The sequence below is a fragment of the Gasterosteus aculeatus genome, chromosome Y (genome assembly GCF_964276395.1).
Source record: "Gasterosteus aculeatus chromosome Y, fGasAcu3.hap1.1, whole genome shotgun sequence".
In the NCBI taxonomy this organism is placed as follows: domain Eukaryota; kingdom Metazoa; phylum Chordata; class Actinopteri; order Perciformes; family Gasterosteidae; genus Gasterosteus; species Gasterosteus aculeatus.
Genome location: NC_135709.1, coordinates 14,297,177 through 14,320,587, shown reverse-complemented (window position 1 = coordinate 14,320,587; position 23,411 = coordinate 14,297,177). Strand labels below are relative to the sequence as shown.

The 23,411-nt window shown below is 46.2% G+C and overlaps 2 protein-coding genes and 1 pseudogene across 8 annotated transcripts in view; 2 read left to right on the top strand and 1 right to left on the bottom strand.

Moving 5' to 3' along the window:
* The first annotated feature begins 230 nt into the window (after window positions 1-230).
* On the top strand, window positions 231-7,060 carry LOC120812877 (thromboxane-A synthase-like; annotated as a pseudogene). The gene is made up of 13 exons (XR_013455279.1): window positions 231-343; window positions 1,227-1,370; window positions 3,257-3,350; window positions 3,889-3,941; window positions 4,039-4,135; window positions 4,237-4,353; window positions 4,926-5,041; window positions 5,121-5,269; window positions 5,484-5,593; window positions 5,681-5,993; window positions 6,099-6,187; window positions 6,284-6,591; window positions 6,798-7,060. The product of XR_013455279.1 is annotated as a thromboxane-A synthase-like (transcript).
* Window positions 7,061-8,974: 1,914 nt separating this feature from the next.
* LOC120812876 (cilia- and flagella-associated protein 263-like) lies at window positions 8,975-10,940 on the top strand. The gene is made up of 6 exons (XM_078097991.1): window positions 8,975-9,062; window positions 9,262-9,359; window positions 9,429-9,578; window positions 9,837-10,078; window positions 10,250-10,405; window positions 10,528-10,940. Exons 1-4 carry the CDS (start codon window positions 8,975-8,977, stop codon window positions 10,038-10,040), a joined length of 540 nt encoding a protein of 179 aa, XP_077954117.1. The 3' UTR covers window positions 10,041-10,078; window positions 10,250-10,405; window positions 10,528-10,940.
* Window positions 10,941-11,323: 383 nt separating this feature from the next.
* Window positions 11,324-23,411, bottom strand: part of LOC120812568 (SLIT-ROBO Rho GTPase-activating protein 1-like) — a 62,267-nt gene continuing 50,179 nt past the window's right edge. For 3 of the 6 annotated variants that reach the window (XM_040168665.2, XM_040168667.2, XM_078097811.1), the window contains 7 exons: window positions 22,285-22,390; window positions 21,899-22,123; window positions 20,631-20,710; window positions 17,958-18,138; window positions 16,781-16,918; window positions 13,714-14,092; window positions 11,324-12,946 (listed from right to left, as the gene is read on the bottom strand). In XM_040168665.2, the coding sequence (XP_040024599.2) occupies window positions 12,560-12,946; window positions 13,714-14,092; window positions 16,781-16,918; window positions 17,958-18,138; window positions 20,631-20,710; window positions 21,899-22,123; window positions 22,285-22,390 (1,496 nt within the window). In that variant the 3' untranslated portion in view covers window positions 11,324-12,559. Of the gene's footprint in view, window positions 12,947-13,648; window positions 14,093-16,780; window positions 16,919-17,957; window positions 18,139-20,630; window positions 20,711-21,898; window positions 22,124-22,284; window positions 22,391-23,411 lie in introns of all 6 variants that reach the window. The other 3 variants (XM_040168666.2, XM_040168668.2, XM_078097810.1) reach the window with 2 other exon arrangements.

Below are 23,411 nucleotides of genomic sequence, written 5' to 3'. Positions count from 1 at the left end.
TCATGTATGTACTATTTAATCGTGTTATTTATTCTAACAGGGCAAGCCCTCAACAATTTGGGAAATGATTTTTCCGTGCACTGAAACTCACACACTTAAACCCTCGCGACCTAAATTCAGTTCTATTTCGCATCGGCCATATCCATATTACACTACCAATCTTTATTTGTTCTTCCTTCTCTCCTGTGAGGCTCACAGTGGAATAAAGGCTCTGGCTGCTGTACGCTCCCATGCCGCAGGGGGCGCTGTGGGCCTCAGCTTCACTTGGGGTCGCGCGAACAGCTGACACCGCGAAGAAGAAGAAGAAGTTCATCCTGCTGTTGACAGGGAAAGAGAATATGAGGTAAGCGTACCAACGTCTTTTTTTATTTATTTCTCTCCAGATGTAATACAGCTGCGTGACCCGCAGCGGGGGACGTGAACGCGTGTCGGTAGAGGACGCGGGGGGAATATGGAGGTTGTAGACACCCCCCGGCGTTAGTAGCCTGGTGTCACGAGCGCGACCCACATGGAGGTCACAGGTTACAACACCGTGGAAGTCTGTTGTCAAACGGGTTTATGACGCAGTGTTTGTGCAAACAGAGGAAGGGCAGGTGAAATGCAGATGAGAGGGCAGCGTCCTTCGGACCACAAGGCTCGCTGGTACAAATCGTTAACCCGGTTGCCGTGGAAACCAAACGGCGTTATCAATAGACTTGAGTGCGCGGGCCGCGATGGGAGACGCAGTATTTGTCTTTCCCCTGTCGAACGAATTCAAACGATGTGGTCCAACTTACATGTTCAGTCACGATTCGGAAAACCTCAATGCAAATAACACGACCAAGTCACATGTACCAATCAATGCCTTCATAGATAACAGTTAGATAATGTAGAGCACTTTATGCTTCATATTTTTTAACTTTTTTAATATTTTTAATTTTTAACTTTAACTTTATTCTCTTGTTTTATACTAACCCATAGCCTTATTCTACTAACCCATTGCATTAGCATTTCATTTTACTTTATTTTATTACTTGTGCACTGCTGTCTTGTTGTCTATTGTTACACTGTCTACTGTCACGCACCAACCGCCAAGACAAATTCCTTGTATGTTTGACATATTTTGGCAATAAATGTTTCCTGATTCCTGATAACGCATGTGTCATAATAAACGTGTTTCCAGCAGCTTCTAGACTGACCTCATGTGTTCTTGTTTTACTTGTTTCGGTTTTCTCTTAGGAGCATTGATTTAATACCAACAGAGGAGAACTGACTAGTAGTGTTTACGCTGTGGAGACTTTAGCTGACGTCCTAAACGTATTCCACATCAAGATCAGTGGATTGTCTGTGACGATCAGCCTCTTTCTCGTCTTTCTCGGCCTTCTCTACTGGTGAGCAGAGCTGTAGTGGAGGGAGAACGCACGTAAACGCCGTTTACGCACCTCTGGGATTTTGGAAATAGCGTTTACGCACCTCTAAATAGCATTTACCCACCTCTAAGTGGCATTTACGCACCTCAAAGTTCCCTGCGCCTTGTATTCTTCCATTGGAATAATCCGAAATAGACTTGGTGTAATCTCAAAACAGCTAAGACTACGTTTCCTATTGTTGAACTTATAAACGCCGTAGTCTGAATCCTTTTCATCTGCGCTGTATTATGGTCTGTGAGCATCCAATCAGTGCCTTGCGGCTGCAGCAGCGACACCAATCAGGATCCAGGAGGTGTGTAAACACATACACGTTGTGGATCGGCCTGCCTGTCTACCTGTTTCTTTTAGTCGGCGCTGTATGCGTCTATCTTTATTAGTGCATATTAACTTCTGCGCATAAAGCAATGGATATCTGGCGATATTTGAAGAGACCATCGAGCGCTCCCACTCCCACAGATGCCCGCAAAAGGCCTCAAGTACAAAGTAAGACTGAAGAAGATCAATTCACGTTTTTAGACGTTGTTTTGGTTCGCACAACATCGCATTAAGACAGGGACAAACGCTACTAATAAGGTGCTTTCAAATAGATCATGCAGGTAACAAGCCAGCCTTCCCGGTCCCATCTAAATAGACCTAATAAAATTAGTAATTATTTCCACGCATATTGCTGCAGATTAGGCTAATTCATTGAAAAATTGTCAACAGATTATGTTCAAGCCAGTTAGACATAGTTTAGAGAAATGCTAAGTGAAATGTTTTAGTTTAGCTATGGAATCTTCAAATTTCGCGGTCAAAGTCAAATATATTAGTTTTTTACTTTCATGATGATGTCATCATGTCCTGCTCTCGCATAGAAAACGTGAGCGGGGAGCAAAGCTGTTGCTTCACTGAATAGGCCTATAGTCTTAATCAATTATTTGAAGGTGTAGAGTAGCCTGTAAGCGAAATACACTGTGAACATAGATTATTTGAAAACAAGTCAGTTCTCAAGTCAGTGTGAAAAAAAAACATGCTGTATAGGCTATTTATGATGACATGTACATGAGTGTTCCTTTAACTTAGGTTGTCAGTGTAACTGACAGGCTGCTTAACTGGTGTTCTCAGCCCCACATCTCTTTTCACTCTTTTCAACTCTTCAATTTTTTCAGGCAGTGAGAGGACAGGCAATGATGCAGAGAGCACAGGGAGAGGAGAAACACCATGTCGAATAGAGAGAGGAGAACGGCTGATGAGAGAACAAAATCATGACAGTGGAGAACCGAAGAGTGGAGAAGAGGAAAGGGGAGGAAATTAAAGAAGACCAACAGAGAATGAAGAAACAGAGAAAGGGGAGACAGAGAAAGATGAAATAGAGGGAGGAGATGAAGAAACAAGTAGTAAGAGAGGAGTAAGAGAAGAAACAGGGGCAGGAGAGATGGAGAGTGGAGAATCTGAATTAGAATCTGAAGTAGAGGGAGATACAGAGGAAGAAGAATCTGAGACTGAAGACACAGTGAGAGGAGAAATAGAGAGCAGATGCCACCCACATATCTGGACAGAAAACATAATGCAATATAGCCAGGATAGCCTTACAGAGTTGTGACGCTTTGTGTTGCGTTGCTTCGCATCGCATCGCATCGAGGTCTGTATGATCACAAAATTCAGAGTTTACCCACCTCTAATACTGCTGGTGAGTAACATAATTTCATGGGGATGTCCTTGAAGGAACAGACCAACGAAAGGGTTGATCGTGCACCAACGAAACCCAATCAACCAACATGTCATGGGGATGGGGGCCAAAGGCAAACAATTAAACCAATAAAGAATATTCTAGAACTCATTTGCTTTCTCTCCTCTTTTTCTCCAAGGTATTCAGTTTACCCCTATTCAGTCCTTTCTCGATGTGGAATCAAGCATCCAAAGCCGGTGCCTTTCTTGGGCAACATATTCATGTTCCACCAGGTAAGGTTTCACTGCAAAGTCCACCATACTGAGATGCATCTTTCATTCCCAAAGCTTTTTTCGTTAATCTGTCAAAAACATTTTTGATCAAAACATTTTACCCGCTGACGTGAGAAAGCTGACGTGGGTTGTATTTAGAAGAAAAAAACATTCAGCAGGCTCCATTTGAAAGCATTTATTTATATGAGGTGCAGTGAAGTGGTTTAATTTCTACAATTTAAAGAAAAACACATTCTCTTGTATGGAAAAACCCCTCAACAACTCTCACCAATTCATCACTGTTTCGATTGATCATGATAATGTCAGAAGTAGGTAAAGAGATCTGATATCAAAATAAAACCGACGTTCCAGCTGTTTAGAGATGTGTCCCTTCACAGCAGATCCTCATGTGATTTGGTCAAGAGGGCCACGGCCCCTTTAGCTGCCACTGACATTTATCTAGCAAGTTTCAGTATCTTGAAATGAGGTGGGTCTTAAAATGATGTTTCGGGAATGTTATTTTTCATGTTACAATGCTGTTTTTTTATTTTATTTTCAGGGTTTTTTCAACCCCATCAATGAACTCATCAAGACACATGGCAGAGTTTGTGGGTAAAGAGAACAAAATATCCATCTGATGAAATGACCGTCTGAATGTTTCATTTGTTGAAATAAATTAAATTCTTGTTTCCAAATTGGTATGTTGTAGTTATTATTTGGGCCGCCGCCCAGTGGTGGTGATAGCGGACCCTGTCATGCTAAGACAGGTGATTGTCAGGGATTTCAGCAGCTTCACCAACAGAATGGTGAGGACAGTCACCTGAGCATCCGCATGCACGCTCTGTGCTCGCTCATGAACTCGGGATCTAACGATAACAGATGTTTATTCCCCCGTCTCTTTGTACAGACCCTCCGCTTTGCTTCCAAGCCCAAGACCGACTGTCTGCTCATGCTGAGGAATGAACGCTGGAAGAGAGTGCGGAGCATCCTGACCCCGTCGTTCAGTGCTGCCAAGATGAAAGAGGTGAGGAACGAGAGGATGGACAATTCACATGGGCCGATGTTTGTTACGATAACCCGAGGGGACATCTTTAGTCTAATAAGTTACAGTCCTTCATGGACTGGTGGATGGATGGTAAGTGGAAGTAAGTGTGGAGTTGAATGAGTTATTGCAAACTACTCGCGTTTTGTAATTCAAATTCAAACTTTGACAATGTATAAAATGATTATAATGAATGCACACTTTCTTATATAATTGAAGCACTAATTTGGTGTACTGACGAAGGTTATTTGGGTGTCTTGTTTCTGCTGATAAACATGTCTAAAGGTGCGAGCAGCGGGGAGGACGTGAAGGACTCCTTTGTGGAAATTGGGCATATTTCCAAGGCCTGTTGAGTTCATGTGTTATGTCAAAATTTGCTCTCCTTTTAAAGCATTATTCTGACTTTTGGAGTGTTTCTAATAAATCTCTTTCTTGTTTTCGTTATTACAGTTTTATTTAACAGTTTTATTTATTTATGGGGGATTTATGCAGTAGTCTGTCAGATGTGTGTGTGTATCCATTTGCCGAAACTCCACATGAGCATCTGTGACGAGTTCCCCTGTCTTGTATATTTCCTGTACATGGTTCCTCTCATCAACACAGTCACCGATTCCCTGATGAGCAATTTGAATGTCTCCGCTGAGTCCGGAGAGACCTTTGACATCCACAAGTAATCAGATATGCAGGGAACAAAGGCCATCAGTATCACGCTTCATCTTTCTGCCCTCATACTTGTGTGTGTTTTGCAGGTGTTTCGGCTGCTTCACCATGGACGTTATTGCCAGCGTGGCATTTGGAACTCAGGTGGACTCTCAGAAGAGCCCAGATGACCCGTTTGTCCGCCATGCGCAGATGTTCTTTTCCTTTTCTTTCTTCAGGCCCATCATGCTGTTCTTCAGTCAGTCAAACCTATTTCGTGTTATTTATACGTATTAATCATTGCATTTGAAACACTATACGGATGCAATGAAGATAAAATCATCAAGAAGTTTGTAGATTCAAGATTTCATAAACATGCATTTGCGGTGATGTTTGAGTGTGTAAGGATGGCCTCTTAGTTTCGCCCAAAACAATTTGGTTTGTGCATCTAGTTGCTTTTCCGTTCATCACAGCTCCTCTGGCAAGATTCCTCCCCAACAAAAGACGAGACCAGATGAATCACTTCTTCATCAACACCATCCAGAAGATCATCAAGCAGCGGGAGGAGCAGCCGGCTGAAGAGGTGAATCTAATGACCATTTAAAACTGAACCTGAAATACAGCACAACTCCTGGTTTGCCTTTATGTTAAAAAGCGCTTTGTTGTGTAGCGGCGTCGAGACTTCCTCCAGCTGATGTTGGATTCTCGGCTCAGCAAGGAGTGCGTGTCTCTGGAGCACTTTGACTCCGCCGCTCATGCCGCAGATCAGGAGACGCATCCGTCAGCCTCGGAGGAGCAGGATGACCCCCCCCCCACAGGAGCCCTCCTCCAGGCGTCCCCAGAAGAAGATGATACCTGAGGACGAGATTGTGGGTCAGGCCTTTGTCTTTCCTCTGACAGGCTACGAAACCAGCAGCAACACGTTGCTACCTGCTGGCCGTCAACGCAAAGTACAGCGAGAGGTGGAGTTCTTCGCCAGACACGTGAGTGCAATCCGATCTCCTTTTCTTCAGCCGACAATGTGAATTTCTGGTTCTAACTCTTACTGAACTGTGCTGGACTAGTTTTATTTGTTCTTTTTGTTGCAGGAGTCACCAGATTACACAAATGTCCAGGAGCTGAAGTATTTAGACATGGTTATAAGTGAAACACTGCGCCTCTACCCGCCTGGGTTCAGGTACATTTACGTTTTCACTAAACAAACAGGAATAACAAGGAGTAAAGGAGGGAAAAGTAGTTCCAACTAATATTCATGGCATTATCCCCCACAAAGGTTTGCAAGAGACATCGATCAGGACTGTGTGTTGAACGGCCAGTTCCTTCCCAAAGGAGCCACGCTGGAGATCCCAGCAGATGGCAGTGCTGGATTTGCCTGCAAATGAATTTATTGCGAGTGTGTTTCATATGTCGTCCTCCAGATTCACACCAGAGGCCAAAGCCAGCCATCACCCGTTTGTATACCTGCCGTTCGGGCCCGGCCCGCGGACCTGTGTGGGAATGAGGCTCGCCCAACTGGAAGTCAAATTGGCTCTAGTGCGTCTGTTCCACAGGTTCAGCGTCGTGGCCTGCTCAGAGACCAAGGTAAGGGGGGGGCTCTGAAAAACACTACAAGAAGACAACAACAAGCAGTCCAAAAGTACTTGAGTCTTAGAAAGGGTTCATAAACACAGGAGCTGCTAAAATTAAATTACTTTGAAACTTCTTGACTTCTTCCTCTTGTAAATGTGTAAAGTAAAATATATGAAAGACGTTGTTTTTACATGTAGTATTTCTTTTCTCTTGTGCAGGTTCCTCTTGAGTTGAAGTCCTCAAGCACTCTAGGACCTAAAAACGGAATATTTGTGAAAATTCAACGCAGAAACCTCCAGCGAAGGAGGAGTGAATTCCCCACCAGACGATTAGAGACTAACGCTCATCGTCCTTTGAACAGACATGAAGCATTCTGCAGGTCCACGTCGATGAGACGAGAATGAAGGGTTAGAAGTGTGCATGTACAGATCGATTATGAATAGGTCATTCAGGGCTTATGTGATTCAAAGTAAGTTCATCAACCTTAATCCCAGCAGTGTTTTTAGTTTCATGCATTGTTCATCAAATCTGTCACCTGAACATTCCTTAATTTAATGTCAGTTAGTGGTTCTTTACTACCTCTTCCTCCCATGAATTATGGTTAATTAGCTATATCATTAACCACCATTCATGCAGTATTACTGATTACATTTGAGTAGTGGTGACTAAATACTAACATTAATTAATGTGTGATGATTTGATCTCTTTCTATTCTATATTCATTCGGTGCCTTTAAAAGGTGACATTAATGTTGTTCTCTACTTCAATGATTTCACCAGGGACAAATAAAGGAAGGTTTTTGATGATCTCCTGACTGACTCGGAGTGCCTTTGTTTGTTGCACGTTGACTTCATGGGATCTCTTACATAAGGAGCCAAACTTGCAGTCTACCTGGAGATGGTGCTGGCAGATGTGAAGCTTGGTGCATGCGGTGGTGAATTTGCAGGAACCGTGAAAACCATTTACTTCGTTGTAATGTGGGCAAATCTGGAAAGGGGGCACACGTCATGGAAGGAAACACATCGGGCAGTTCATTCAGAAAATACCTACATAACACATCATCAACAAATCCACCTCTGCCTCCTACCGTCACTAGTGCAACTTACCTCAGGAAGTAGGTAAGGATCATTCTGCAGTAACAGCTGGAACAGCTGTTTCTCTGTCAAATCCTGAAGATCATGTCTTCTCAGAATCCCAGCGTTGTACGCATCATCCAGGCTGTGGGGATTTTACACTTGAGTCTGAAAAAAATGAAGAAAATATTATGTCAGTGAACGGAATCCATTTAACCTTTCTCAATATGGCTTATGGAGTTTGGAAAGTTAAACGTTTGACTTCTTTGAAGTTATATAACTAAATGGACTATAACCTGTTTCCGTCCATAGGGGGCAATATAAGGCAACACTGTGCGATTGTTTACTTGCAGTGCCGAGTCCTTTAAAACAGTGGTCCCCAACCACCACAGAAAGCTTATATATTTTTTTTTTCTGAAAAATGTTTTATTTTGAAAATTGACCGGATTTTTTCCTAATTATGTGCGCTCGTCCCTCTGACATATTCCCCACGCGTCACCAGGCGTTTTTCTTGTCCTTTTACCGTGCACGGCAGTTTTACCGACCAGCGAACTAAAGATTAGCGCTGTGTCAGCACCCAGTTGTGTATATATATATAAGACACAAATAAACTAATAAAACTAAATAAACTAAAACCAATAAGTATGTCCGCCTGCCACAGATCGAACGACAAGTCACGGCACCTCGCACAGAACTCACCCGAACGTGCATTCTCCGCAAACGTAAAACTTGCAGATGTGCAAGGCGTCGCAGCGGGGACATTCCCCGGGTCTCCTCTGGCAGACCCGCAGGCTGCTTTTGGCCACGATCAGACTGTCCCGGCGAGTATTTGTCCCCCGGCGACTCTCTGTCGGCCCTCCCGGATGGATACTTTGGCGTCGTCGAAGAGGACGACCTGCAGGACCGAATTTGCGACGGTGAACTTCTGCACGATCTCCTCGTCCAGACGCTGGAAGTCCAAACTTCCCCGGAGGTCGCACAGGGTCTTGACGACGAACTTGGAGATGACCGAAGTCATCCTGCTGGGAGTTTCGATGGCGGACTGGTCGTCGGCTCCTCGCAGGCACAGCTGGTGAAATGAAGTGAAACTTGAAAAACAAACAACCAAGCGGACGGAAAGACGCGATGGGAGAAAAAAAATGCAATATTCTAATCTAAAATATACATTAACATAAATATTGTGTTATTTCCCAACGTTTCATTCTATTGGATCGTGTGGTGATTTTCAACGAGCCGCAATCACCTGGGGACTGCTCGCTGATCACGTGACAGCACACACGCCCTAGCAACCACAGCAGTGGTTTCAGTGTACCATAGCAACCATGGAGGACGAGCTTTCGTTGACGGAGGAACAAGAGGTCGCACAAGGACAAAAAACTCCACCACGGAGCCTCCAACCTGGAGGGTGGGGTTAGTGCACCCAGTGACAAGACTGGATGTAAATATATATATATATATATATATTCACATATATGTAACGTTTGGTGTACGTCAGATTTAGAGCTCCAACACAACCAGCCCACGATGAATTTGAATACGTTTGGGGGTTGAACCTGCTCCATATTAGCAATCCGTTTTTTGTTTGCGTCTCTCCTGCGGCTGACCTCAGAACAAAAGCTTTACGTGGCCCAGAGAGAAGTAACGGACGCCCGAGCAGACCTGGAGAAAGCCTGGCAGAGATGTGAGAGAGTTCAGGACCACTACAAGGTAGAAAACCAAGATGGAACGCACACCTTCGGAACATTTTGTCCTCAGTGACTCTGCTCGTCTCTGCAGGCCCCTATGGAAAAAGCAGAATGGCATCTCGCAGATATCAGGAAGGCGAAGAAAAAGTTTGAAAGTAAAGCGCTCAAACCCCTGCAGGACAAGAGGTTGGAAGTAAAGGAGCCGGAGAAGGTGCTTCAGTACATAAAAGACAAGTCAAAGGTAGAAACGCTAGTTTTTATGACACAAGTCAGTGCAAAGGACAAAGCTAGACTTTAGTTTATTGTTTTTTATTATCGTCAGCAACTGCATTAGCCTCTCCAACTTAAAATGCCATCTTAGCACGATTAGCCGTATCCAGTCCACATCACGTTTTCTCAGGTTGTCTTATGTTTGATTCCCACATACGTGTGAACCTTTACTATCGTATACTGATGCTTTGGTGATCGAGTTCAATGTCTCTGCTCGGTTCACAAACAGGTCGCCCAAATGGAGAAGTTTCATCGGAAGAACCGGACACTGCAGGCCTATAAGAAAAAGCTCCAGCAGCAGCTCCAACAGAAGAAGGAGACGGGAAAAGCCGAGTGCGAGGTGGACCATGAAAGTTGTATCATCTCAATCAGATTAGTGTCAACAGGAGAAGCTGCAGAGTGTGACGGCGGAGGCTGCGCAGCTGAGCAATGACATCACCAACAGGAAGCAGCTGCTGACGAGCCGACGAGGTCCGTCGCTCTTCAAAAACAAAACAGATTTTCAAGCCCAATGCTGCAATTTCAAATGCATGGAACCAATTAAAACTCCCAATTTCTTTTTCTCTCTTCAAACAAGAATCACCTTCCGCTAATTCAGTTGGTTTCCTTTTATATCTTCTACTTTATTTGCTCTCCCTTCAGGAGCGCTCTAAAGCAGAGGCCCTGAACAAACACCTGCGCCGCCAGATGACGGATTATCGGGCCCCCGACGTCACGCAGTACATGGACGTCAAAGACAGACACACAAAGCTGCAGCGGAGCATCCACATGTGGGAGAGGAGGTCTGGGATCACCGAGGTAAACGCAGTTTAGATTGTTGTGCCACGTCGAGCTTCAGGCCAGCTGAAGAAGAAAAAAAAAAGAAAAACCTGCCGAGTGGCGGTGCTGAAAACAATGTGCGCTCTCTTCTCTGATATCAGCAGTTGGCCCTGAAGAGCCGGAGCACACTGAGAACCACTCTCACTCCTGCAGGCAGAACCGGGCAGGAAATACAAGTGGGGGGCAACCGATCTCCCTAAAGCTCCCACACATAGCAGAAAACAACACAGCGAGAACAAGAGAAGCAGAAAGCCTGCTGGGGTCATAAAAGGCAACAGAGCACAGTGTGTGGCAGAAAGACAACTTGATGCTGTTACTTAAACACTCTGTTGCACAACATTACAACCACAAAGCTGCTCATTTGTTTGGTCATCGTTGGAGCTTTAATCCTTATCACGTTTTACTTTTGTTTTTCCGCGTTTGTAGTTCGTGTTTCTGATAATGTCAAACCATTAATCTGTTTCCTTAATCTTTATATAACGATTTTATGTTGAATAAAACTTTATGCCCACTACTATATTGTTTTATATATGACACTGCAACTGTCAAATGTCTCTCTTTTCGGTCATCTGGTCTTCTATTTTCTCTGACCAAACTGCAATGCGAATGTGGTAGATGAATTTACCAGATAGTTGGATTAAATGATCAAACCAACTTGTTATTTAACTAATCACAGCACTAAAACATCACATCAATCAGAACTTTTTAAATATTTTACTGTGGATTGGCCAACTTAAGTAGCAACAGCTTTAACAATTGAAGTACATTATAGTTTTGAAATTGGGACTTTTTTAAATTTAAATTATATTACAACATCTTCCACAAGTGACTACAAATGAACTAAAGCTGAAGTTATTCAATATGAAAAAGCAAAGTAAAAAAAAAAACACCTTGGACTTGACAAACTATTTCCTTTATTAGAAAGAAATCCATTGAGGTATAAGCCCTCGAAGAACTCTAAATGTTATGATGCAACATGCCATATATACAGTTATATACATAAAAGTGCAATGTCACAATGGGTAAGCTTTTCATTATTCATTCTGTCTTATAACTGTCTGGAAAAGGGCATTGTTACTTATTCATGGTCTTCCTGGGCTGCATATTCTCAAAAGAAAACAGAATGACATGAAAATGCAACAGTACACAATGTCTGAAGTTTGTCTAAAACATTTTTCAAAAGGCACTTACATAACACGTACAAGTACATCCTACAGACGTACGGGACAGCAGAGAAGCTAAAAGCCTACAGACGGCGTCACGCAGTCCTACTGATGATGGTGACGTAACATAGTGACAAAAGCACTTCTTTTTATTATAACTGGATTCATACTGCATCTCTGGATGTTTATTACCAAGTCATTTCTATCCAGAAACGCAACAAACAAACAAAAAAGAAAAAAGTTAGTAAGTCAGATTGTAATCTTCTTTTGACTATTATACACACACACACACACACACACACACACACACACACACACACACACACACACACACACACACACACACACACACACACACACACACGCACACACAGTACATTTAAGAGACACAGCAGAAGGTTGTGCATTGCCAAGGAAAGTTGCTGACACGCCAGTGAAGAAAGCACACTGCTAATCAAACTACTATCTATGAACAGACTATTGGTAGTTAACGGCTCTTCAGGCCCCTAATCAGTCGGATCTTTTCCAAACCATTCCTGTCCAGGTAGTTACAGCACCTTTATAATAGTTTAACATGTGAAATCTGTTACGTCTCAAAGTCAAAAAGGGCTCGCGGCCGGCGCACAACCGCTTTGAAAGCCCTCCTACGTAAAAGAAAACAAAAACAAAAGTCCTTTAGTCCGGGATAAGAGAGAACGGCGCTGCGGTCACTACAGCCCTTATCAAGCTCCCTCTCCGGTCCGGTGGCGAAGCGGCGGCGCTACATGCGGCGTGTTCTGCTCAAAGTTACAGTTCATGAATGTCCTCAAACTAAACTAAACTAGTGTACGTTTTCTAAAACCCCGAAGGAAGCCTTTGTGATTTGTTGTTTTCGAATTTCCTTAGACATTTGTTACCACGGAGGAGCATTTTCGCAGCCTTCATGGAGGCTCATTGTCTTTGCTTCACATCGCCGGTTCCCTTCCCGGAGCTACATGGTGCAGGACTTGTCCAGAGGGTCCTGGGCAGCTGAGGCTGCCGGCTGGGAGGCCTGGCTGGACCTGGGCAGGAGCATGGGCTTGGGCCTCAGGGCGGGGGGCTTCAGCTGCACCCCCATGCGGGGTGCTACCAGGGGCTTGAAGGTGCTCATGGTGTCGTTGGAGGAGCTGATGCTGTGGCGGATGGTGGCGGCGGTGGCGCCGTGGATGGGGCTGAGGGACTCGCTGGAGCTGGCCGGCGTGGGACCCCCGCCGCTGCCGCCAGAGGTCTGCCGCTGCTCCAGGGTGTCCAGCACCACGTCGGGCGCGTGCTTGGCCGAGCTCTGGCGCTCCAGCTCGCGCAGCTCATTCAGAGCGGTGTTCATGGTTTCTTCTATGTCCTGCAGGAGACACGAGAGAGTGTGTGTAAGAGAGAGGAAGGTTGGGATAAAAACAAACAAATGCAGAAAACCAAAAAGAAGAGAAGAAAAGAACCGGGAGGTTAGATGAAGAGCAGAGACGAGAGGTGGAAATAGAGTGCGGCATCTTAGGGAAACACAAAAAGCGATGTTAACAGAGGACCACAGTGACGTTTTCCTTTTTTAAGGAAACGCCAAGCATGCATTATACATGGAGAGCTAGTGGAGTGTTACTTTGCACCGGCGAAGTGCAAAGACCTCTCCCTCTGCATGCTAATGACTTTGGATAGAGGTCCCAAACCACCGGGGCGCGGACCGCTACCGGCTATTTGATATCGGGCCGCGCTACAGAAAGAACTGTTTGGTTTTGAAAATTGAGGCAAAAAAGGTTGGGGACCACTGGCGTAAGAGACACACGGAGGACAAGACGTGTGTATCTGAGCATGCTCCCAGTAGCCAGACAGCCCTGCACAGCTTAAAGTGCTCTCTGCGACCTCGACTTCTCTATAATATGCAAGTATGTGATGACAAACTCAGTAGAGATGCAAAAATGGATCGTGCAATATCGTGCAACGAGTAGCGGTTTCTTGCGACGCTGTCTGCCCAGAGTTTCTTGCGTGTTTTTTTGCACACGGAAAGGCGCAGCGAGAGGAAGCACAGGACAGGGACTGACTAGGTTTTTACAGGGCGGGGCAGGGCTTTGATGGTGGAGGGAGCTGCGGTCGGGTCGCTGCTCGTCCCGCGCTGACCTGTGCGATGGTCTCCGGGTCGAGGGGCTTGCCGCCGTGGTGGTGGTGATGGTGGTGGTGGTGGTGGGCGTCGGCGAAGCCCGCGTACTGGCCCGAGGAGGTGGAGCGGTGGATCGGGGGGCTCTCCATCTTCTTCAGCGCCTCGTTGCGGCTGATGTTAGTCAGACTGCCTTGGCCGGTGCGGCGGCGCTCGGGGCTGTCCACGGGGGCGTGGCGACTCCGCAGCACGTCCCGCAGGCTGAGGTGGCCGATGACCGGGGAGCCCATCTCGGGGGTGTGTCCTTTGTGGCCATGCTGGGAGGGATGCACCACGCAGTGGGCGTCGCTGGGGCGGGCTGGCGGCCGCCGAGACGGTGGTTCGGATCTTTTCCTGTGCCTGCTGGGACGGAGGAGCAGGGAGGAAACAACACAGCACATTATTTGTTTATTCCATTACAGCATTGCATCTCTTACCCGAGCACTGCGTTTGAGTTTTGTGGTTTGTGTTTTCAAACAGAGCTATTGCTCCACTTTGCATCTCCCAACTTAAAAGAAGGGGCTGCACAGAACATCTTTTACACAAAAAACCCCCACACTACCGGAAAAAAGAAAAGAAATCGTCAGTTGCATAATAGGAACCCAGCTCCGAGCAGCATATCTCCCACTGGGAGGAGCAACATCTGCCCCAGGAGTGCAGATGTTTCCAATATGCACAGCACCACACACGCCTGCTATGAGACCCATTTGAAACGAGACCGAGCTGAAGATAAGTACAGTACATACGTCTGATTGAAGGCACACACACTTCATACTACACAGCGTAGCTACTCACATTGTTTTACCACACTAATATCTTCCATTACACCATAAAAGGCCAATAAAGCACCAAATTCTCTCTGCAGGCTCTGCATGATCATGACCAAGCACATATCATCCCTTTCAGTCTAGCATGAGCACGTACAACCAGTGAGGGATCATTGAGGGAATCTAATAATATACTAGTTACCCGACATTTCTTACGTAACATCTCATGCAAGGTCAATAAGAGACTTGAAATGTAATGTGAATATTACGTAGTCACTCTTTTAGTTGGTGTAACATTTTCTGAAATAGAGACACCTTGAAAGTAAGAAATATCGACCATCTGAAGGCTGATACGTGGCGGATTAACTATTTTAATTCTGCATCATTGGTTCTTTGTGATGATGAACAAGCATTGAAGTGCTCATCATTAAATTTCACTTCTTTCTGGCAAATGGCTTAATTTGAGAGTCTAACGAACGCCGTCGATTCACACGCGGCGTCGTCGTGGCGCTCAACTAGAATCAATAATGAGAACGGATATCACTCCCAGACTAACCGCTACTCTTCGTCCAAAGCTACACAAAGCTGCTAATCTCTGCATTAATCAGAAAGTCTCACGTCAATCCAAACAGCAGTGTTTGCTTGTGTAACACTCTGAAACATCATTAGGAATTCACGGACACAAAAAGCTCTAACGATGACAGTTAAAGACTCCTTGGTGGAGCGGTTAAATATGTATTTTTCTGACTGCAGTGAGGACTCTGGATCGGTAAACAACTGCAGGCACCACCGGCAGCCAGCGGGGGGAGCAGTCTGCGTTCACAAGACCTGTGTGCCTCTGGGCCAAAGCATACAACAACAAGCATTGACTGCCGGGTGAGCTGTCACCACGGCGATGGCTCACCCGCCGTTTTTTTGTGGCCCCTGCTAAAAATAAGGCTTATCGCAGGGAATTCCAGGAGCTCATCCCCATCCCAACAGCACCAGCTCCACTAGTCAGTATGATCCCCGGAATGCGCATCCTCTCTACTGAGAGAGGCGCTAATGTAACTGTCATGTCTGCTGACGCCAAACTCTACAAGAGTCTGGAGAGAGTGTTGTTGATTGAGAACACGAGGAGAGGAGAATATCTAAATAAGGCTCAGGGAATAAATGATTCAACGCATATAAGAATTGTCTGAATTTTAGAGCAGAAAAGTAAGTACGAGGAGGAGCGGGTTAGATGGGAAGGAGATGAAGAGCGAGGTGGGCGTCCCTAAGGAGCTGCTGGCAGGTAGAGGAGCTTTCTCAAGGCCGCCGTGACATAGATGAGTCATTCACATGTGCGCTCCCTCTGCATATGAATTCCAGCAGCGGTGTGTGTAGTGTGAATCATCAGGTTATCCACAGTGAAGTAGAGGCAGTGAGTGTGACACGGCTTAAATAGCATTCGCTAAGAGACGCTTCAAGGTCGCTAACGCTGCCGTCAGAGCTGCTGCAGCAGCGAAGACAAAGTTCTGGCTCGCCAGCAGCAGACGGACGCTGCCAAACGGCCGAAGGTGTGACTAGATACGTGCAGGTCTCCTCTGTGTGGGGTGCCGCTGCCCGGGCACGTGTATGTTAGTGTGACCAGTTGAAGTCATGTCATATCAGGATGAAATAGATGGGAGAGGTGGATTCTGCGGAGGACGCCGACTGACAGGAGGCTGCATATGTAAACAGGAAGAATTGGGAGCAAAAGGTAAAAAACTAGGTGTTTTCAGCAATGTGCGATAGTACAATTCAAAATACCTAAATAAAACATTTTAAGTTTGTTCATCTTCCGAGAGTCTGGAGTGTTAGCGATGGTTTTCACACCTGAAGCCGTTGCATGCATCCTAAGTGATGCAATACTGACGTTGTTGCAGACATGTCAGTCGCTATTGGATTGCCCAATATTTCTCATTAGCTAGAGCCAATGGGAAGTGCAGGATGTGGTGTGGTCACCATGGAGACAGGAAGACTCAGACTTATTTACACATTAAGATGCATTATAACCATTACAAGGATGTGCCTGGATTTATAGTGTGTCCAAAGAGCAACTAAAATATAAAATTAACTAGTTATTAAAATCCTTTTTTTTTAACTTTCTTTGGCTGAACACCGATCTCCTAATTCCAAAAACACAGTATAGATTTTCCAGGGAAATACGCCAAATACAGCAAAGATTTAACGAATGCAAAGATTGTTAAGATGACAGATCGCTAATATGAAGTCCCTTCGTATGTGCATTGCTGTCCAACAAATCCCAGCGTAGATATCCAACCTGGTGATATAAGCCTCAGAGATCCTGGTGTCAGAGGGCGAGCCAACGTCTTTTCCCAGGCCTTTATCCTCTCCGGCGTGGCCGCTGCTGGCCTCGCTGTCCGCCTTCTGACTCAGGCTGTCTGAGAAACTGTCATCTCTGAGTGACATTCAGACACAGAAAGAGTGAGAGGAAGTGACAGAAAAAGCAGAAGAAAACGGAGGAATCAGCAAATTGGTAGATCTTTCATATTTGCACAGCACTTGGTGACTTGGTACACGGTGACAGTCTGCGATATCGGTTTCCTGCGAGTCAGCAAGTAGCTGCCTCCTCCGCGCCCCCAAGGTCCAGAGAGTCACATGAGTCATATTCCAGGGCCTTTCTGGATTTTGGTGATATACACACACACCAGCTATTTGGGTTTCAGCGAGGAGACTGGCTGACTGACTGGGTTCAGTTGGTGGCGGTCAGGTGGCAGGAAACGGAGCCACTGAGCTGCACGGCTGCCTTTTGATGTGCGTCATTTGAAATGAAACGCAGGGCGTCCGCATGAAGGCACACAGACGGAGGCGGAGCAGCGGCGGCCACATCGCCGCGGCGCTGAACCCAATTTACAGTTGGTCATGAGAGAGTATGAGAGGGACATCCTGTGCTGAAGTGGCCTCAGTCAGACGTGTCTCTGCACGTTTTATTCTGGGCTCTTTTATGGGATGAGGCAAGTTCACAACCCTTTGAGCTCTGTGCGGTTTGAGCAGAGAGCAGGATGTTACTACGCTCAGGGGAAACCCGTGCAGCTGTAAATCCTACGGCTCTCTCATTACCTAAGAGGACCACCCCCCCCCCCCCCCCATTCCCCCTGCTGAATTATTGACGGAGGAACAGTGGCGGCAGGTGAGCAGCAGCGGAAAAAGGGGAGAGCTTGCTAAATGGACCCTTTTTCCAGCCAGCCACTAAGTGATTGGAGCGATTCTGTTCCCGTTCTTAACGCGACAGTGAATCCGGTCCATTAGGCAGCGGCGGATGCTCGTTAGTGCCGAGAACGGCTGGTCGAGCACAGGGGGGGGGGATTGACCGCGTGGCGCTCATCCCGCGGCGAGAGCCGGCGGACCGCGACGCTCCGGCAGCAGCTGACATTCACACAGCGAACCACCTGTAGAATCATTTCACGATGTCAAACCGGCCCGATCAGCACACTTACATGTCTTGGACCACGATGTACTGGTGCGGCACCAGGCCATCGATGCCGTTGTGCCGTCCCTCCCACCAGTCGTCTGACGCCCGCTGGTACAGCAGCAGCGAGGCGCCCTTCTTGAAGGACAACTCTCGGGACGAGCGGCCAACGTAGTCGAACTTGGCGATGGCTTCAATGGGCTCGCCCTCTGTCAACAGGTAGAGGATTACACAGGTCAGGCGGCTATTATCGCACGAGCAGACATATTATAGTTCTAAGTCAATATTTAACTCGGCTCTACCTTGCCGAGCGGCCCGGGGAAACTGCAGGCCCGGAAAAGAGCTTTAGCATGATTTCGTTTTAAGAAGCTGGTATGATGAGATCAGGAATCACGACGTACAATGCCGCGGTGATTTTAAACTTCCATCACTTAACTGAAAGTCTGTCTTTTATTTACTTCTGTCCTTCAAGAGCAGCAACAGTGGACTCATATTCAAAAGGTTCACATCTCCCAGGATGTACGCATGTTCTATACTATAGAAGCTATTTTTAGCAACACCGGTCTAAAAATAGCTTCTTTATCCCACCCTCTTTACCTTACTCCCACCTCTGCCCTCCTCCCAGCTCACCATATAGTCAGACCGACCCCCCGGAAAGACTTACACCCCACCCTGCGCTCACACAGGCTCTCTGTACACTGCGAACAAAGTAAATGGCTGTAGCCTGTTTTGGCTCGGAAAGCCATCATGGATCTTTCTCAGGATGTGACTCCTTGATGAGCCGAGAGGCCATGTGATGGATAAAACACCTGACCTGATTCATTTCTTTCACTGTCCTATTCAACCTCTTCTAATATCTACGCATCCAACTTTTCACTTCGCTCCGTTCCTTGCTTGACTAGATGGTCAGGATTGATGGGGCGCGTGTGACGTTGCTCCAGTAAAATTCGACAAGCAGGAATTTACTATCAAGATTAATTGGGCTGCGCTGCAGCTGACCAGGCTGGTAATAGAGTTGACAGAACCTTTATCTTCTCTCTCTCTCTCTCTCTCTCTCTCTCTCTCTCTCTCTCTCTCTCTCTCTCTCTCTCACACACACACACACACACACACACACACACACACACACACACACACACACACACACACACACACACACACACACACACACACACAGTACATTTAAGAGACACAGCAGAAGGTTGTGCATTGCCAAGGAAAGTTGCTGACACGCCAGTGAAGAAAGCACACTGCTAATCAAACTACTATCTATGAACAGACTATTGGTAGTTAACGGCTCTTCAGGCCCCTAATCAGTCGGATCTTTTCCAAACCATTCCTGTCCAGGTAGTTACAGCACACAAAAAAAAAGACAGGAAGAGGGTCGGAAATCCCAAGGTTGCAGGGATTTAAAACTTGCGACAATAACTTGACCCCAGCTCAAGACTCAGTCGGGAGGGGCTCCAATCAGTGAGGACATCCTTCCAGTGTTATCAGAAAAGCCTTTTGATCAAAACTACGGCAGCAAGGGATCTCTGGGAGACATAATCTCCCATTATTTAATCAAAGAGTTGATGGCTGCCATCTGTTTTTCAGTGGGAATCTTCACCGAGAGCAGCCTCCTTGTTGCATCAGATGTGTTTTTCTTTATAAAGGACATCCAGTCGATTACTTTCATCCCAAGCTGATATAAAGAAAAGACCTCCACGAGATCTCGGGACTGATGACGTAAGGTGACAGGAAGCTGTCTCCTGATATCTCATCTCTGGGTGTGAAAAGGAGACGGGATTGGGGCAGTTGTCACCATGGAAACAGGATAAGGGAAGTCTGTTGGTGAGGTGAGATGTGAAGCCTCAACTCCACCGAACTCTCTTTCTGCCTGATGTTGTCTGCTCTGTGTCTCGGATATTTGTCACTTTTTAATTAGATTTTTTTTTTGCAGTACGTCTGACCACGGCTGATGTTTTGGTTTCAACCAACACATGAACTATTTGAGTTGGATCAGACCAGCTGTATTGATTTCACTCAAACAAAGGACCACGTGTATGATCACGGAGTGTGTAAATGAGCCTCCTATTTCTTTGGGACACATGGAAATGTAGGTAAATGAAGCATAAACTCAGAAGTATTCTATTTAGACAGCTATTAAAACCTGGCACTTTTGAAACATACTGCATAGATGACTAGATGTCTATTACATATTACTGGAAAAATGTTTAACGGGAATAGGAAATTTTAACCACGACTGTCAGTCTTAGTGTTGACCACCATGCAATTGGAAAAAACGTAAATGGAAAAAACAAAAATAAAAAGAAGTGTCTTGTGGCCCCCGAGGGAGAAGCAAAATCATTAGAATATGAATGGCTGTCCATCACTGTGAGCCCAGTTCCCCGGCCCTTCAAGGGCACTGCATTTAACAGGCTGAAAAGCAGGATTAGCTGCAGTGAGATGAGCCGAGGACTGACCCCTTGCACCACGGACACCAGGGAATGGATGTGGCCTGCTGATGGTTGAGAACAGCATTTCACTCTAGGTGTCGGCATGTGTGTTGTGGCGTGGCGGTGACGTTAAATTCATGTATTGTTTAGTGAACAATGCGGTTTTCGAACCGCTGTTTGGTCGAACATAAATGGTGCAAAAAGGATAAAATCCAGACATATGATTTTGTTTGTACTACATGCACGTTTCTGCCGTTACTCACCGTCCTCGCTGGTGTGCGCCTCCGTCCCTCCCTCGTTTTCCACTTCCTCCAGGGCTCCATGCTCACTGTAGGGGCTCTCACTGTGGGGGAGAACATGCAAACTGTCAGGATCACAGCCGAGGCAGCGTCACGGGTCGAGAGACAGTTTCAAAACAGGAAAAGGCCCAGATCTCTTTCATCGCTGTCTTATCCTTTGAAGAAATTAATGTTTTTTTTGAAGACACCATCTTCTAATTTAGCTTGAAACATAAGACATAAGACATAAGACAAATTCCAAAGTCAAACCGCATTTCAGTGAAGAAGCCAAGGAGGAATGGAAGTTATTAAAAAAAAAAAATCCAGAATCCAGAAGAGGTTCACATAGAGGTCATTGTTCTGATGGAGGCTTACACGCTCTGTCTGTGGTTGGGCCTCTTTTTCTAAATGGGCTTCTTCTAGCATCGTGTTGAGTGAGTTGGCAGTAATGACACACACGCGGCAGCCAAGACAACAAATCTCCCCGGTGGGGGGGGCTATATTTAAGAGGGGGGCAGACATGGTTGTGCTGAGACGACCAGCCAGGGATAAATCCCCGTCAGGTGGTGGCAATGTGAGGGAACGAGAGAGTAGAACCCGATTAAGAATCAAGCTATAAGCACTGCTTACAGATGTGGAGCTGACGAAGGGCCCGTTGATTCAAGCAAATCACCTAATTACCCTTTCCCTTCCTTGTGACCTCTCTTTCCCTTCCTGCCACGATCAAGGTAATCAAAGTGATTGTTTCAGCTTCTAGCGAGGTCTGTGCTGAAACATGCGCCACCTTGTCATTTCCCTGAACCACAGACGCGTACATGTATCAACTACACGGACATACTCCCGACACAGCTGCACCATTGAGAGCTCACGCATACCTGCATGCTGAGTGAGCCCCTGTTAAAGGAGGTCTGGCCTGTGCTCCATTGAGGGTACGGGGGGAAAAATGAAATAAGAGAAGCTCTGGCTTCTCTCCAAGTCTTAAACCTACATGTTAAAGAAATGTGTGCAGCTGCACGGAGCAATCTCATCAGAATTCTTTCCATCTTCCTTTTTAATCATGGATTACCCACAAATTGATCAGGCGGCGGCGACGCGGCGGCCCGGCAGCTAGACAGTGTGCGCATTGTCAAAAAGCAGAAGTTGATGCGCTTATAGAGACATTGGAGCCTCTCAAACACCCAACTGAATCACGACCGGAAGAATGACGTCCTATTTCGGATAGCAAAAAACAATCTACAGGACCCGTTCCTCACCAATAGTCTCCCCCGGCCATACACTTCTCGTAGATGGGCCCTTCCAGTTCTTTGGCATCGGGAAAGATGGTCTCATGGTGGATGATGATGGTCTTGACGATCTCGTTGACGTGGGCCTGGCAGGAGACCTGGTCCAGGCTGTCCGGTGTGGGCATGAGCGTGGGGCCGTAGCATATGGCCAGGTTGTACGGGTCCATCATGTTCTCGTCGCTGTACTGGGACAGGCTGGAGAAAGGAGGGGAGGAAGTAGGAGATTAAACAGACAGAGGGAACAAGGAGAGCGAGTTTAGGCCCGAGTGAGAGGACGTTGCCTGTGGGACTGTATTTCCGATCAAAGGAGAGTGACAGACTCTCCCTTGGGTGGATTCACTGGTCTGTGAGCTTACTGGTTGAGGAAGGCGAAGAGGTAGCGCATGACGACGAGGACGGATCTGGGGGTGGTCAGAAGGATCTTGCGGATGTACAGCGCTCTCTCATACAGGTTTTCTATTCCTAGTGCAGCAAAAAGAAAGACAAGGTAGGGTGTAAAAAACAGTGACGTCCAACCTCATCTACAAGATGATCATCATCACACCGAGTCACAACATAGAAGAGCCAGAGCACATTGAAGATTTACTAATGCAGTGACATAACATGCGTATTTTAAGTCTCTGATGGTGACCTTCACCGTGTTCCTCCGCTGACACCACAGTGGAGGAACAAAGCGATTTTCAAAAGTACCTGACAATGGGGACGAAAAGTAGTTTTTCCTCTTGTAAATGAAAACAGCATCTCCCCAAAAAACCATCTTAGCATTTCACCGTTTTCTCCTGCGTCACAGAAGTGAGGACATTGCCAACTAATGGTTCCCTCTTTGTCAAAAACAGACATAGACATACCAGGCTGACGACATCTTTCATCACTATCTCATTTGCTCAGCTGGGGCACTTGAAGCGCCCCGTTCTATTTGGCTGAGCTTAACTGCTAAAAATAGCTACGTCCCCCCTCAAGCGACTATGAGCCATCTGGGATTTGGGCTTCTGGGATACTTTTAACGTATTTCATCTTTCGTGATTACCAAAGCTACTTTTGAGGAGCAACGCCAACAAACACGTGAAAAAACACCCCCGGAAAAAACATCCCCGCTGAAAGTTCCCAAATGACGGATATCAGCTGCGGTAAGAAGTACACAGTCGACGAGAAGCAGTTAAGTAGAAAAGTGATCTTGTAGCTGATCTGAGCTGCTCCATAAAGGAAAAGGCGGAGGGTTTTTAATGTGGAGCCTGCTGGGCATTCAGCCCACACTGCAATCGCTGGCATGCCGAGCTGTGGAATGTAAACAGGGAATCCCCATTACTCATCCTGCACCCATGTGTGGAAGTACACCCAGGAGCCACTAAGCAGTGAGCACACAAAAGCCTGCATGAGCATGAACACAGACACACAGCTGAACAAGGCATTGCAGCACATGTTGTGTCCATGTGACTTGGTGCATGATAAAACTACTGTTATTAAGCAATAATGTGTGTGTGCG